The sequence below is a fragment of the Melitaea cinxia genome, chromosome 11 (assembly GCF_905220565.1).
Source record: "Melitaea cinxia chromosome 11, ilMelCinx1.1, whole genome shotgun sequence".
NCBI lineage: Eukaryota > Metazoa > Arthropoda > Insecta > Lepidoptera > Nymphalidae > Melitaea > Melitaea cinxia.
This window is the reverse complement of record NC_059404.1, coordinates 9,511,008-9,527,685: the sequence shown is the minus strand read 5'-3', so window position 1 is coordinate 9,527,685 and position 16,678 is coordinate 9,511,008. Positions and strand designations below refer to the sequence as shown.

General features: G+C 30.4%; 1 protein-coding gene across 1 annotated transcript in view; it reads left to right on the top strand.

Moving 5' to 3' along the window:
• Nucleotides 1-16,374, top strand: part of LOC123658062 (lachesin-like) — a 90,895-nt gene extending 74,521 nt beyond the window's left edge. Inside the window, exons 5-8 of the mRNA XM_045593544.1 lie at nucleotides 13,637-13,768; nucleotides 14,001-14,120; nucleotides 15,228-15,407; nucleotides 16,190-16,374. Coding sequence (XP_045449500.1) covers nucleotides 13,637-13,768; nucleotides 14,001-14,120; nucleotides 15,228-15,407; nucleotides 16,190-16,374 — 617 coding nt within the window. The remainder of the gene's footprint in view (nucleotides 1-13,636; nucleotides 13,769-14,000; nucleotides 14,121-15,227; nucleotides 15,408-16,189) is intronic.
• Nucleotides 16,375-16,678: the final 304 nt, after the last annotated feature.

Genomic DNA, 16,678 nt, shown 5'->3' with positions numbered 1-16,678 from the left:
GAAACTCAACGAATTATAAGATTGATTTTTATCTACCCTATCCAGTAATTATCAGTTAGCATAAGAAGTCGTCAACTTAAAATTTTGATATTATTAGTCTTCTTCTTCTTCTTCGCAATCTATCATCGCATACATCTCGCAAATATACGTTTCGTTTGGAAGAACAAGTCGGCACGACTTTTTATATTCATTTTTTACTAGTGTGCTATTTATAGTACAGTTAGTGTATAATATATTAATCAGTGTGACACCTAGTGGGACAGAGAAGGCGCGGCGCAGGGTGGTCGCCTCAAGCGAGTCCCGTGTGAGGCAAACAATCGAATTTATTTTCCCGGGATTTTTTTATTTTATTAAACGGTAACTCCTATGATATTCATTTAAATTGAGTAGTATAAAATTTTATATATTATTCTGGAAATGTTTAAGGTACTCGTAAAGTAACAGGTCGCATTATACGTGACTGCTTATTTAGAAATTCGAAAGGATATAGAACGCTATTCATAAAAGATAGATATAAGCCATCGTATAATTTTTTTGGAGTATTGTTTTCTTCATAGAAAATCCGCGATAATGAAGAAGAATTCGACCATATATTGTTTTGTTATATTTAAGAGGTACAGCGTTTTCGATTAAAGGCAACAAGACAAAATAATTTATTCCGACCCCTAGTAACATCTATCGTCATATTACAATCAATTCACGAACCTTAACAAATTATATACGTCCTGGTCTCTATCTAAAGTTCTATATAATGGCGAAAACCGTATCTGTATCTGGCTATCTGTCAAGTCAATCTTGAGTTTATCGCGACGATTATACTGACATACGTGACGAGGATTTTGTTTTATAACTTGTACAGTACTATTTAAATAGTAAAATTTAATAACGAAATTTTTTTAAATGTTGATAATTTGATTACATTTTTATTTTATTTTAAACTTAATGTAATGTTTTGGTGTATCTCGAGGTAGACTGTGGTCGCTTAAAGATGGCCGACTTTGTTTGTAGATCGGAGCAGAACGTTTTAATAAGAATTTAACGCTCGACGAGCAGTCTGTACGCCATTATTACTGAAACCACTATTCTCTATTTGTAGTAGGTGAAGCTTAGAGCGCGGGTCAAACGTAGTGAAGTGCTATGAACATTACCGATAAATTTAATACACATTTTATATTATTATTATTGATTACTTTAACGTTGCCTTTCTAATCATAATGTCCTTTGTATCTTATATATCATTAGCAACCGGATATCGTAATCTATTCCGAAGCTATATAGTATTTAATATGTTATTCATTTATGCCCTATATATAATGGAATGAAGGTGTAAGGTTGCACATCAAAGTAGCTGGGGTCAAATACTGACATAATTGTGAAGTTAAACTGCTACCAACAAAAATAAGTCTAGGTTACTTGATATGAAATAAACATTTAAAAATATATGTCGAATTCTTTTGTCCTCTTCTGTAATATTACTATTATCAAAAAAAAAAATACTTTACCTTACCCTAATAACCCTAAAAAAGTGTAGAAAAAATTTCATAATTAAAAAAAGCTGTTCTAAACATATAGTGGCTAACATTTTAGTTAATAAGCATAAAACGTAAAAAAATCTTGAACAAAGCTTGAAGGCGCGAGGAGCTCACGCTCCCCTCACTATCATTCCACGCTTCAGCCCCTTTTAATAAATAGCAATATTTCTCTTTTGAGCGTAATATAAGCCGGTGTCGACTAGCTTCTACATTATTTTCACAATTATTGAAATTACATGGCTTTTAATATTGCCGTGAAGACATGTATTATATACCGAATCATTCAGTTTTTCTTTTTTTTTTTTCAAATAAAATGCCCATCCCTAAAAAGAAATAGGTGATGATTGATATTTTAACCTTCAATTTAATTTAATAAGTATTCAGGTCCAGACTTCGACAATTTAGTTAGTGTTTTCTTAGAATTTTTTTAAAGAAAATATTTCTTTGTTACCCGCTTTTATCATATTCTATTAATTAAATAAAATTGTGAGGTTCTCTATCAAGACCTATGAAATCGCCAGATTATTTCTAGATTAAAATACAGTAAGGGGTAGACTTAGTAGAAAGTATACACCTACACGTAACCCACACAGAGTTATGAACAATTTATTTTAAGGCTTAAGCAAATTCAATGGATTTTTATCTATATATGTATTATTACTTGAAGCAAAAACTTTGTACCGTGTATAATTGTGTAAAATTTCACACACTTATAGTTTATATATAAAATAATAATAAATAAATAGATATTTAGGTACAACATACACACGGTCATCTTTTCCTAAAATAAACAAATTATTGCGTGTGTTATAGGTAACAGCCGACTGGTATAGCTAGATTTTTTTCAATAAACATACATATAAATAATATTAGCTCGGTATTTTTAGTAAATCGTGTTTTATGGAAATCATGTTTAAATACGAATTACCTACATATTTATAAAATATGAATAATATTTTTTTTTTTACCAACAATAATAAAAAATATAAGTAAATATAAAAAATCAAAAATAAATAAATAATAATAATGATAAATTATAAATAATATTTTTCGATTTTACCGACAAAATAATAAAAAATAATAACTGGTTATTTCAATAAAAAATAACGAGTGAAATTAGAAAAAAAAAAAATACTAATCGATCTGACAATTTGAGGACTTGAATCGTGGACTTTTCGGTCGATCGCGAGCGGCCGATTTCCCACCTGAGCTTTTACAACTTTATTGACAAGTGCGAAATTTACCTTCGTATTCTTACGATATTGTAGCCATTTTTTTTACTGTCTAAAAACTGGGGTAAAACGTTATTTTCTAAAAATGAATCCTAGCTAGATTTATTTATCTTCCCCGAAATCCTCTGCATACTAAATTTCATGAAAATCATTGAAGCCGTTTCCGAGATTCAGATTCTAAAGATATATATCTATATATATACACAACAAGAATTGCTCGCTTAATAGTATTAATATATAAATTTCACCCAGACTCGGGATGGGAGTCGAACCCACACTCTCAGAGCAGAAAGCAGGCTCACTACAAACTGCGCCAACGGACTAGTCAATTTATATAGAGCAGGAGTGCAAAATGCTTTTTTTTTAATTATCCATAAACAATAAATTAAATCAATAAATAAAAACATTACACACACCACCACGTATTTGACAGACGCATATACTCTTTTGTTTATTATTCTGGAAGTATATATAGTCTTTGACAACCGAACCTCAAAAATGTTCAAACTTATAATTTAAATTAATTATGGTCAAATTTCGACCACTGGGTGACCACTGGGCGACTACTAGTATAAATTAAATCGGACAACCTCTAAATCATGTGCTTTATTCTGACAAAGTAATGAGTAGTTTAATTGCTAGCTTTTATCTAATTTTTTTATCGTTATATGAGGTGGTTTACGAGCAATTTTAGAGCCCTTTGCAACAGATTGCCATCAACTAACAAATGTAGCAATATTGTTATATATAAGCGTGATAAGTGTTAATACAGTTATTTCTTATTTATGACGTTTTAACATAATTTATATTTAATTTAAGAGCAAAAGACCATGAAATTATATCGACATATAAAAAGACAGGTCACTTTCATAAATTATCTGCATATTTAGATATAATATAATTTACGTCAATGTTACTTGAAATAAAATAAAATTTCCATTTCAAAGGACCGACCTACCTACAACCGACCGTTTCAAAAGAAATAATTCGAACCGTAAATTTTTTTATGACCTCCTTTAGTAATTGTTAAGAGCAATTTAATTTTAAAAATTAAAAATACCAAGGCGTTATTCTTCTACTATTCTTAGTTCCAAGAAAACTATATAACTTTTTTTATATTAAAAATACGGAGTGTTCCAACGAGGGGTAAACGAGCACTAAAACGTTATGGTTACTGCGGTGACATTCGCACAGTAATCTAACTTATAAAATTGGTATTCGCCACAATAGCCTCTCTCGGCTGTTAGATATATGTAATTTTAACAGTGGAGTGACCAGTTAAACACTTATAAACAATTTCATTTAATTTTGCTTTCTTTTATGTGGAAAATAATAATATGAATTTTCAACAAGTAACAACTGTACACTGTCCTAACCTATTAAAAGAAATGAAGTATCTAACTGCTATAATAATAATAATAGTTTAATTTAATACTGTGTTAGTCATTTTTAGAAAAAGTTTAATATTCTAAAACAACAAAATGATAATGATAATTTGTTTCTAATCGTTATTTTGATTAAATTGTCCAATTGTTTAATTTTATACATGTATATGATAATAATATGTTTTTTATTTTTATTTTTGATTTTGATTATTTTGGTTGTGATGATGATGATGAGATGTCACTCTTTTTTTTTGAATATTGTAAGTGTTGAACTATATTAATGTAGGTATATTTAAAGTTCAAATATTTTAATTATTTGTGATTTTTTGTGCTTTTAAACATGGTATTCCAAAATGTTATGTACACTTGTAAGTGACATGCATATCAGATACTTTGTTATTATATATTTGTAATTTTAATTTTTTTTATATGTATGTTGTAAGTGTGCTTTTGAAAATAAATAAATAAACAAAAACTCGATTTCATATAAATTGTAAAAATGTACGTCGCTCTTTAAACATTGTATTAAAAGCAATAATAATAAATGCTTCACATTAAACGGCCATTAGGATCCGTATGTTTAGGGGTCCGGAAACACTCAACACAATTACACCACGACCAATCCCACGATCAACTGTATATCTAATTTTAATGAGTTGATATAAAATCACTTCAACCAGTTGATTTAACAATATTGAGCTTAAACGTGATCAATACTTAAGTGTTCTAATAAAATAAAATAAATGTTTCGTCAGTTTTATTACAAAATAGAACAAAAAAGGTAGATTAAATTAAATTAAATATATATATGAAAAATACCTATCTTTGTTTTTTAGGGTTCCGTACCTCAATTGAAAAAACCGGAACTATTAATATAAGATAACTTTTGTTGTCCGTCTGTCTGTTAAGACCCTTTTTCTCAGTAACGGTTTCGAGCTAAAATTCATATCAGATACTCAGGTTTACTGTCCCTTGTAGATGTGAAAAAATCAAACTTCTAAGCGAACACAATCAAAAGATACAGCCGTTTATGCTGCAAATTTACGACAGTTACAAGGAAATCAAAACAACTTCCCGTTAACTCAGAATCTTGAAATTTAGTACGATGCAACGTCTTATAGCACAGATAATGGAAAAATATTTTTAGTTACATCATATAATAAAAATTTTTTAGTAATTTTGTTTATACGGAACCCTCGGTACCCGAGTCCAACTCGCACTTGACTGTTTTTTTTATCATCTATATTTTTTATATCTATCTCAGTGACCTAAACATATATTATACAGTGTACGCAGTTTTATGTATTTAAAATAACATGATTACTGTATTATTGAGTTTTGAATATAAATGATTATCACTAGGATTAACTGAACTTATGATAAATTTCTGAAATATTAAGTTTGAGTAGTATTTAAAGGGAAAAAATTAAAAACTAAGGCTGTTCTAATCAAAAAGCTTACATAACCGAAAATGATTTTACACTTTTGGAACGAAGTTCCTTACGGCAGGCTTGACATTTGGCTGGGCGACCGAACTGAAAAAAATGTGATACTAAAACCGTTAGAAAAATATATAACGGAAGTGACGTAATATCAGTCACACGACTGTATAATATGACGTTTGTAAAACTAAAATATTACTCGTAAACTTTTTTTAAATTATTTATTTAATTTTATACTGTCAACAAAAATAAATAAAGACATGTTTTTTTTTTATTTCACTTAATAGTTTGAATTGTTATTATTATTATTTTGTTTGATTTATTTTATTTTACGGTGTTTGTTATTTTCTAAAATACTAAATTTCCTAAAAACTTTTATGTACTTAATTAGAAACCAATCAAAAAATTTAAAAAAAAATCAAGAACTAGAAAATATATATAAAATTCAACTTTTTTATTCAAATTGTGTTGTTCTATACTATCCGAAGGAACTTCGTTCCTACCTGGTGTCCCATGACACCACATAATATTTATTTAATAAAATATGTTTGTATAGATAAATTATTAATGTGACCTTTTTTATGTTATATTATGTAAATGTATAACTCTTTGTTTACTAGGTGTGTATACTTTTTTATGTAATTGCAGGTGTAATTGAGTATCTGTAAAATTGTTTAAGGCTCCTTAATCAATTTTAGTAAATTAAATACGCTAGGTTTATTTTTATAACTTGCATCTAATGACTTTTTACTTTTTCTGTATTGTTTTATTTGTTATTGTACATAAATATTGATTTGTACTAAAAATATTGATGATTTCTAAAAAAATCATCAATGTACATGCGTGCTTCGTAGTGGAAAAGGTACTGTTACAAAAAACAGCTATATATCCACGGTCGGGCGCATACATGACTATTCACTTATGAACATAATCCTAATGGATTTAGCGTGTAAAATGCATTTAGGTTACCGTACGTTTCCAGGAAACTAGCTCCAATATATCTCGCTCCGATGTGATAAAAAATTAAGATAAACTAAAGTACATCAAATAATTATCATACAAAATAATCGTACGTATCTTCATCTTTTTATTTTTGAACCATTGAATATACCAACTCATACAAAAAGACACAAGAATGAAAACGTTAATACAACACTTCATAATAAACAAACTACCTTTTCCTGTACTACAGTACGGTTTCATTGTACCGTACGGTAAAATAAGGTGAGTTTGTATAATTTCTAAGAATTTACCGCTCGCTCCTAAATAACAATGCAACCACATTCACAGAATACAGTCGGTAATTGAGTATGTAAATTTTGGAAAAAGCGCCACACCACCGTCCGAATCAACGGATGCACTTTCAAACCGTTCATTAACATAATTTATTCGCGGCTGTCAGTACGGGTCTTAAATTTGTGAGCGCTGTTTTTCAACGTAGAAAAATCGAGTAAAACGGTCACGTATTTTTTAGAGTCTGTAGATATGTACGGTCTAGTTTAATAATGTCATAACCGCGATGCCGGCGCGATAAGATCGCGTACACTTTGGCTTCCTGTCGTTCGAATTTTCTACTATAATTTATTTTATGCGTAAGGTCTCCTTCGGCATTTAATGTAATATTCATGGAATAGCGTATAATGCTGGCGCGTATCCTATGTTTTTCTAACTATAAACTATTTAATAATAGTTTAGATAGTGACCTTGATTGTACAAGTCAGAGACAAATTAGAAGGAATTTTACAGGGGCAAAAATTGTTTCTTATGTTCGTAAATTTATTCAATTTATAATTTGTTGTAGTTTACTTCTGAAAATGATTGGCCCTTGGTATGAAAATAACATGGGCAGTGAAATTGTAATAAGTAGTACCTAATACTGTGCTATGACGACGAGAGTAACGTTTTACCGTGCAACGTCTCTTGCGAGGAACAAACATTTTTTTAAATATAGTCTTGGCAGTAAACTCCAGTTGCGTCTTTTACTAGCCCGTTGGTGCAGTTACCAGAAACCCTGTTTCTGCTCTGGAAGTTGTCGGTTCGATTTTCGAGTCGTATTTGGGAGTAATATATATACTTATTTAAGTATTTATTGTATGTATTTATCGAAAAAAAAAAATCTTTCGGCTGTTTCCTATATCAGAAGCAGTAAGTTGCCTACTTCAGGAACAGACGACTGTGTGTGTTATAGATATTTATATTTACTTACTAGCTGCTGCCCGCGACGTCGTCTGCATGAACGCTATACAGCACCAAAAATACCTACGATTATATCTTTTATAATAACATTCATTTACCCGTTACTTCTTTACATTTCATATCTACAGAAAAATCTCATAGATGGCGCTGATTTAAAATTGTCTTGTCTACTTATATTCATTTAATTATGTTTATCGGCTTAGTTACTTATATTGCGTGATTTTTATAGTGTGAAGCTAGCTTATATAGCATGGTTATTAACATAATAACAACAACATTCAAATATGCGTCCTTAGATTACACGTTGTTACAGAATGCGTTGAGGAAATAAAGGTTCACTGCTCGTTCCCGGTAGGTGATAGCATGATAATATGTAGCCTATATGTTGACCCGACTTCTTAATAATATTATTTTCGTGCCAAATTTGAAGTAAATCCATGCGGTACTTTTTGAGTTTGTCCCGGACATACATACAGACAAACAGACAAAAATTCTAAAAACTATATTTTTGGCTTCCGTATTGATTGTAGATCACACCCCAAGTATTCTTTTAAAAAAATATTCAATGTACAGTTTTGACTTTCCTACCATTTTGTTATATGTATAGATATTATAATATTTACTATCAATAATATAATTGTGTTTGCTCGCAAACGAAAAAAAAAACCGACTTCAATTACATCGACAAGTAATAGTACAACGTAGATCGACGAAAAAATAGTTAAGCAACTACGCGTTATTAAAGATTACTCAAAAAGTAGTTATCAGATCTCGATAAAATTTATATGTGACCACATGATAAACATCAGCTTTCGATTAAATTAAAAATTATCAAAATCGGTACACCCAGTAAAAAGTTATTACGGATTTTCGAGAGTTTCCCTCGATTCCTCTGGGATCCCATCATCAGATCCTAGTTTCCTTATCACGGTACCAAACTAGAAATATTCATTATTATTATTATTAATATTTCTAACAAAAAAAGAATTATCAAAATCGGTATATCCAGTAGAAAGTTATGCGGTATAATACAACGTAGGTCGACGAAAAAAGCGTCAAGTAAAAACACATTATTAGATATAACTCGAAAAGTAGTTGTTAGATCTCAAATAAATTTAAATGGGACCAATTGGCACACACCACCTTTCGATTAAAACAAAATTCGTCGAAATCGGTCCACACGGGCAAAAGTTCTGATGTAACATACATAAAAAAAAAAAAAAAAAAAAAAAAAAAAAAAAAAAAAAAAAACGAATTAAAAACCTCCTCCTTTTTTGGAAGTCGGTTAAAAAAAACTTTCAATGCCGTAATACTATTATAATTATATAATATATTCGTTTTGTTATTAATGAATAAAGGCAAACATCATTTAGAGCCATTTGAAATAGTATGGATGTCGAAAGTAATTTTCTGGCAACGCCAGTATAACCGAAAAAGAAATATACACTATTTCCTGACTGAAAAAGGTCCATAAAACTATTTTTTGCTTGGTATAATTAAAACATCGTTTGCCGGTATCGTTGCGAGCCGCGAAACTTTGTGTTTGTTTTTCCGGTGTGCATCAAATGTGTGAAAGTTTTGCCTCGATGACAGAATGATTGACGGGTGGACGGGAACACAAAGCGGCAAAAACTATACTTTATCTATCCATGGACCACGGACAAATCCATCTTTCTATATAAAAAAATATCCACATAATACTTTTTCATTTATGTTTTTTTTTTTTTTTTTTTTTGACAAGTTGTCTTTATATATTGTATATTATATTGACGATATTTCTTTAAACCATAAGCTTAAATTTCAATCTATGCTTGTAATAAAAATATAATGATGTCAAAATTTGTTGTTAAGCTATACATGAGAATAAGTTTAAGTCACTGTGTAAGAAAACAGAGGACCCAACATAGTTAAGTAGGATTTTCTTCCAGCAATTTCATTCATTTTATGTCTTAGGTAGGAATCGACCTTAATTACTTTTTTGTTACGTTTTACCTCTTAAAAGGCTCATAAAAAGTATATTAAAAGTATTTTTTTACAAATAGAAAATAGTTAAAAGGCATATTCATTTTTTAAATTTACTCTAACTTATTGATCATTGTTATAAAACCACAAGTAAATTTTAATTTGCGTCATCCGCGTTCAAGATTTTATCAAACTCTGAAAATATACGAATCAGACTAACATCATTGTTTTATTTTAGTCACGTACGACTTTATAGTCGGCTGGAATTGTCTCTTTTTTTGGATTAAAACGTCAGTAGCAGCTGAATTGCTGCAAAGAAATTGTATCTTATGAGAGCACAAGCCGTAAATGTAAATTATATTCAAGATTCACCAATAAATCATTTGACAGTGACTGTTTTTTTTATTTTTTTATTTTTTATAACAGTTGTATAGTTTTTAAATACCAAATCAGCTCCTTTGCACTACAGCATCTAGACCCACAATTTCGAATTTTAATAGTTTCAGTAACATTCTCTGTTATGTGGTGAGTATTGTCCTACACATATATCACCATTATCTTGGCTAGTAGATTTCGAAACAGGATTAATTTCTATACGGCCTTGTAAATTTATATAATACTTATAAAAAGAAAGAGATTTATTCAAGAACTTTTAATTGATAAGCGACACATTACTTACGACTACTTAACTTACTACCTTACGAATAAGGCCAAAATCTTAAATATTATTCTTGAGCAGATTTTCACAGCGGTGTAAAGTGTTTGTTTACCTTTACACATTATAACTACATATTTTCATTTACACTGCTGTAGTATAAGACCATGCAGGCACCAAATAATAATAATAATGATTTTGTAATAAATTGAACTTGTGGAGGCATATGTTCCGTAGTGGACTGCGATAGCCTGAAATGTGTGTGTTAGTGTGTTTTTTTTAATAAATTACTATTGAACTGTTAGATAATATAGCATAATTATACCGTGTTTATGTTAATCGTCTATTTCAGTTTGTATATAACAGAGCTTATTAACAATGGAGTTGACATTATAAATATACTGCTCAATGTTTATCTGTGACCAATTTGTAACGTCTGATTATCACTTCGTTAAATATATATAGCAGTGTTTATTAATGACCGCTTTTGTCTTTAAAATATCTTTATTACAACAGTGGCTACTGTAATATACCAATTTGGTTGTTTTCGTCTTTAATACCATCGCATGCATATATCATATTAATTACGCCATTTTGAACGTGGTCTATGGTTTAATTGGAGAAAATGCGACAAAAATATGTAAGATTAAATCATCCGTCGAGATCGAAAATTATTAATTATAACTTATATATACTTAAAGTTTTATTTAAAATGGTTACTGTATGTTAAAGTGTCATCACCTCAGCCTATTGCAGTCCTCTGCCGAACATAGGATTCCACAAGTCCGCGCCAAAAATGGCGTGAACTCATGTGTTTTGCCCATAGTCATCACGCTGAGCAGGCGGGTTGGTGACCACAGGGCTGGCTTTGTGGCACCTAAGACCCTGCTGCCTGTCTTCGGCTTGTGTATTTCAAAGCCAGCAGTTGGATGGCTATCCCGCCATCAGTCACCTTTATAAGTTCCATTTATTATATCTTTTTATTACATTTAATAAATGCATTCCATGCAGTTCATGTAGCTTGAATTAAATTTTTTAAATAATATAATGTTGTTTATCCGTTTTAGAATTTACATATGGTAACATTACGAATATCAAAATTAGGTTTATCAGTAACACTATTTGCTAGTGGTTTACCACTGCGGATCAAAATTTAGCATTGATCGCCAGTTTAATTTAAATTTCAGGTAAAATATGAACTTCATTCGCGAATTATGTTCATCAAATAGTGGTTAGATTTTTATATGCCTAAAACCATACCAAATTCGTATAAAACGAACGCAATGTACGTCTAAAAATTTAGGTTGTGTATTTCAATGCGAGTGCTAATCTAATATATAAAATTCTCGTGTGGCGGTGTTTGTAGTTAAACTCCTCCGAAACGGCTTGACCAGCTCTCATGAAATTTTGTGTGCATATTGAGAAGGTCTGAGAATCGAAAAACATCTATTTTTCATCCCCCTAAATGTTAAGGGTAGTCCACCGCTAAGTTTTTTTTTAATTTTTAGATATTATTTATTTTTTATTTTATTATGATTTGGCGCTGAAAAATACATACAACCCTGAATTTTCACCCTTCTAGCACCAACCCTTATTTTTAAATAGCGTTTAGCGGCAAGACAACGTTTGCCGAGTCAGCTAGTATATATAATAATATAAAGTTCCAAACGATCATAATAAGTATCTTGTTCTTCGTCTCGTTTTTTACACGATGTTCGACAAATTCACTCAATGTCGCGTTAAATGAACCGTGTTAGCATAATAAAGGAATTATATTGAAAGCGATTTCTAAAAGGACTATATTTCTATTGAATGTTAAAAGCCACAGTCGACATCTCGTGGCTACATCTATTTCCCTTAGTCCGAATATTTTTTCACGCTTCACTGAATAAGAATTTCGGCATTGGAGCGGTGAAAACATCACACAAACAAAATGTCGATTACTTAAATACTGTCGGGCTTAAACGAGCACAGAGCTATCTACACAAAAGTTTATACGTTATTTTCGTCATTTAGAAGCAGCGTTTTAATTTTCTAGTAAATTTATTTTCGGAAAGTCCCGCAGTAATTAGAAATAAGAAATGTATATGAGTAAATGAAATGGCTACCGTTTATAAGGACGTTTCCTACCGTTGTTAACGGACTTCCAAAAAAGGAGGAGGTTCTGGATTCGTTTGTATTTTTTTAAATGTGTTACCTCATAACTTTTTTCTGAGTGGATCGATTCGATGATTCTTTTTTAATCGATAGGTGGTGCGTGTCAGGTGGTCTTATTTAAATTTAATTGAGACCTAACAAGTACTTTTCAAGCTATATCTAATAATGCGTATTTGCTTGACTATTATTTTGTCGATCAACGTTTGTATTATACCGCATAACTTTTCAACCAATTTTGATGATTCTTATTTTAATCGAAGCTGATGCTTGCTGTGGCTGTGTATTTAAATTTGATCGATATCTTATTACTAATTTTGTAATTGAAGTCGCTTTTTTTCATTTGCGAGCAAAAACAATTATATATACGAGTATAGTATCGGTATTATATATGGAGTAAGAAAAAAAGTTTTTACAACTTTTAATTTCAGTTAACAAAAAAAGATTTTTATTATCATTTACAATTTAAAAAATATTACGCTTGTCACATGTTACCTTTTGTCTTAAAACAAATATTGATTTGTCCTACATGATGTTATTGAAAAGTACGAACCTGTTAAATATTTAGTAAATTTAATTAAATTGGACCAGCTCAAGGTATTATTCGGAATTTTAACAGTAAAAATAAAACCATTATGAGAGTATTCTCGTGTATTGATAAATTACTCTGAATAATAAAAGCACCATTAACCATATAAAATATTCTAGTGCTTTATTTTGGGATACGCGTTGGATGAGAACCTTAATATTTTATATAAAAAAGGGTTACCTCTCTAATGTAGGTTAAAAGTAATTATACCTACACAACACTCTTGGTTTAAAAATAGACTTATTTTGAAATGATTTCAAAATAAAGTTGAATTACTTTAAATGTTTTTCTTCATTTCTTTGTACACCAATCACAAAAATACGTCTTATATACGTACGTAATTACTAACGTTATTATTATGCCAGACGTAATATTTTCAGCTATGTTGTCTGTTAAGATGTTTATGAAAAATGAAAATATACAGATGAATTTCAAAATATATCTCAGTAGTGATTAACACAATTATCACTTATTATTTTCTTTCAATAGTGGTGGAAAATTACAAAGGAGAGAGCCTTGAGCTATCCCACGTGCAAAGACAAGACATGGGTGTGTATTACTGCATTGCGAGCAACGGGGTGCCGCCCACCGTCAGTCGCCGATATCACGTGCAAGTGCATTGTAAGTCATCCATTATGGCAGACTGCTTCGATGTATTTACGAAATTCGTGCAGGCTACATCGTAGACTATTAATAAAGCAAATTACAAACTATGCAATATAACGCTGTTTAAATATCGACTGTATACACTATTACTTATTGCTATACAACAAATAATAATAAATATATTAATTGAATTATCTAATCTTATTCAATATTAATAATAACATTAATCTTAAAATTCTTTCTACAGTTATTCCACAAGTAAAGGTTACGAATCAATTGGTTGGTGCGCCTCTTGGAAGCAATGTGACACTCCAGTGTTATATAGAAGCATCCCCTAAAGCTATGAACTCTTGGTATCGTGAGGATGGTATGTTATAGTTAGTTTAGGTATTATTGGTATAGATATATTAGTTAGTTAAATATTTAAAGAAAAGAAGGCAAAATATTGATTTCGACTGATCACTAATTTATAGATACGTAAATTCGTATGTACTAATTAGTACATATGAATGCTACTCATTTTTACGGTAACCGTAGAACTGTGTGTTGTGTAAGAAATGACTTGTTTATTTTAATTAAATAATACCGTAGATATAAATTAAATATGTTAACATCATCCGTTTTTATGACTGTATATATTATTATATTCTGACAGTTAACTTATTACTGTATCAATGACAATTTAAGTATACCATCCCGAGATTTATTAACGTGAGGAAATCAGATAAACAAGAATAGATGGCTTTACTTAAAGCGAGGGCATACGATTACATAAGAGGCAGGCGATTATTCACGTAACAAAGCAAAATCTATGTAATTAATGATATTCCCTTCTTTGAACAACATATGTAGTGCGTAATAGCTTTATTAAATATTCACCCAAAATGAACTTGGAGTACCGCCAGAAAATGGGCAGACAGATTACTCGAACAACATTAACGTCTAGTCTATTGAATATTCGAGCACCTTTCTTTTACCTAATGTTCTAAATCTTCAATAAATCGATATTTTTATTTTTTATTTAAAATTTTACCTATGCCCGTGACCTATGCCCACGTACAAGAGTTTTACTTTATTTTGTCGTCATGCAAGTAATTGAATGCACTAATATTATTTATGTCTATTAAACATTATTTTTATAAAGTAATTAGCTTGTTATGAAATTATTTATTGTATTTACGTACCTTCTGTTCCCTAGTAGTAATCTTACACTACAATATTATATCAAATTTATTTTTCATATATCATAGAAACCGATAGATTTTCATTTACTAAATAGAATTTATTTTCTTGCTTGTTTTAACATGTATGTGGTTTGAAATTTTCTGACTAATGATTTGCTAAATAAAAAAAAGAATTATATCGATGCATATAAAAATACTTTAGGTACCTTACAGGTACATTACATTACGGGTACTTTACTTTATATAAGTCATTTGATTTAGACAGTGACAAATTTTCTGTAATTTCACAGCTTTAGTAAGTGACAAATTGATGGAAAATCCGAAATTTCGCATCATGGAGACCATCGTGAACGAGTATTCCTTGTGGATGAACCTCACGATAAAGTCTCTAGCGCCAGGAGATTTTGGGACTTACGTGTGCGCTTCAGTCAACGCGCTGGGGAAGATGGAGAGCCAAGTTAGCCTACACAGTAAGTTAAATATATAACGCCTTAATAACACGAAAAACGAAGTTAAAAAAATATAAGTGTTATTGTTTGGTAATGTTGTTTACTCATTTTTTTTTAGCAAATAAATATGCTGTTCCTTTAATTGTGTGAAATTCGTAAAACCCAGTTTATTGTATTTTTTCTTATTCTTTCCTGTAGTATATTGTACGAACCTTTTGTTTATTAAATACAAACAAAGCAATCTGATAAAATTATGAATAATACAATACCGTCCTGAAATTTTAAAATAATGACAAATAAATACGACAGTAATTAAAAACAGCAAACGTAATAAAGTCAATAAAGTAGGAAACTTATAAAAGCAGCACATAATTACAAAGAGAAAAAAAACTGTACGGTTAAATAACCTACGTTTTATATTTTACTTTATGTCATAAGAAGCCTCGCTATTGTTCTACTTTTAATTTCAGTTCAGCTGTAACACTAACGATAAAATTAATACCTAATAAATTAGACGCAGTGGAGCACTCGTAACATAAACATCATTTATTTTATTCAACCGCCAACCCGCCTGCCCAGCGTGGTGACTATAGTCAAAACACACGAGTTTCCGCCATTTTTGGCATGAACTTGGGGTGGCCTATGTCCAGCTGTTGACTGCGATAGGCTGAATTGGATATACAATATAAATAGCACATAAATAAATACAACCTCCAGAACAGGTAGCACGGTTTAATGCAAATTTCGTTGATATAAATAAAGATATTTTGAAAATAACAGTTTTTGTTCTTTGGTTTAATTAGAACTACAGCTCAGCATGAACGGATACGCAGACGAGCCAATGGTGTCGGGAGCGGCGTGGCAGCGAGCGCGCAACTTGCCGGCCACGCGACCAGCGGCGTCACACGCGCACCAATATCTGAAACATCTTCCACCACAACTATACGCTATCCTTTTAACAACCCTTCGATATATTCATACTATTTAAAATTATAAATATAAAATATATGTGTATAAATATAATGATGCTATGCAGCAATCACAACAATTTTTCCTACTTTATTTTACATTTTAATCTAAACCGAATTATTAGTACGGTTTTTAAATTGTTTATATGTTTACAATTGTTGGTATTTTATTTATAAAGAAACGTAATAAGTTTTTGTTGTTATTATAGATAAACGTATGTACAAGTCAATAATATTTATGCTGTCCAGTGAATTGAAAACAATTGTAAAGTTTTGCTTATTTATACTCGTATATTTTTGTCACAATTTATTTTCATGCCAAAA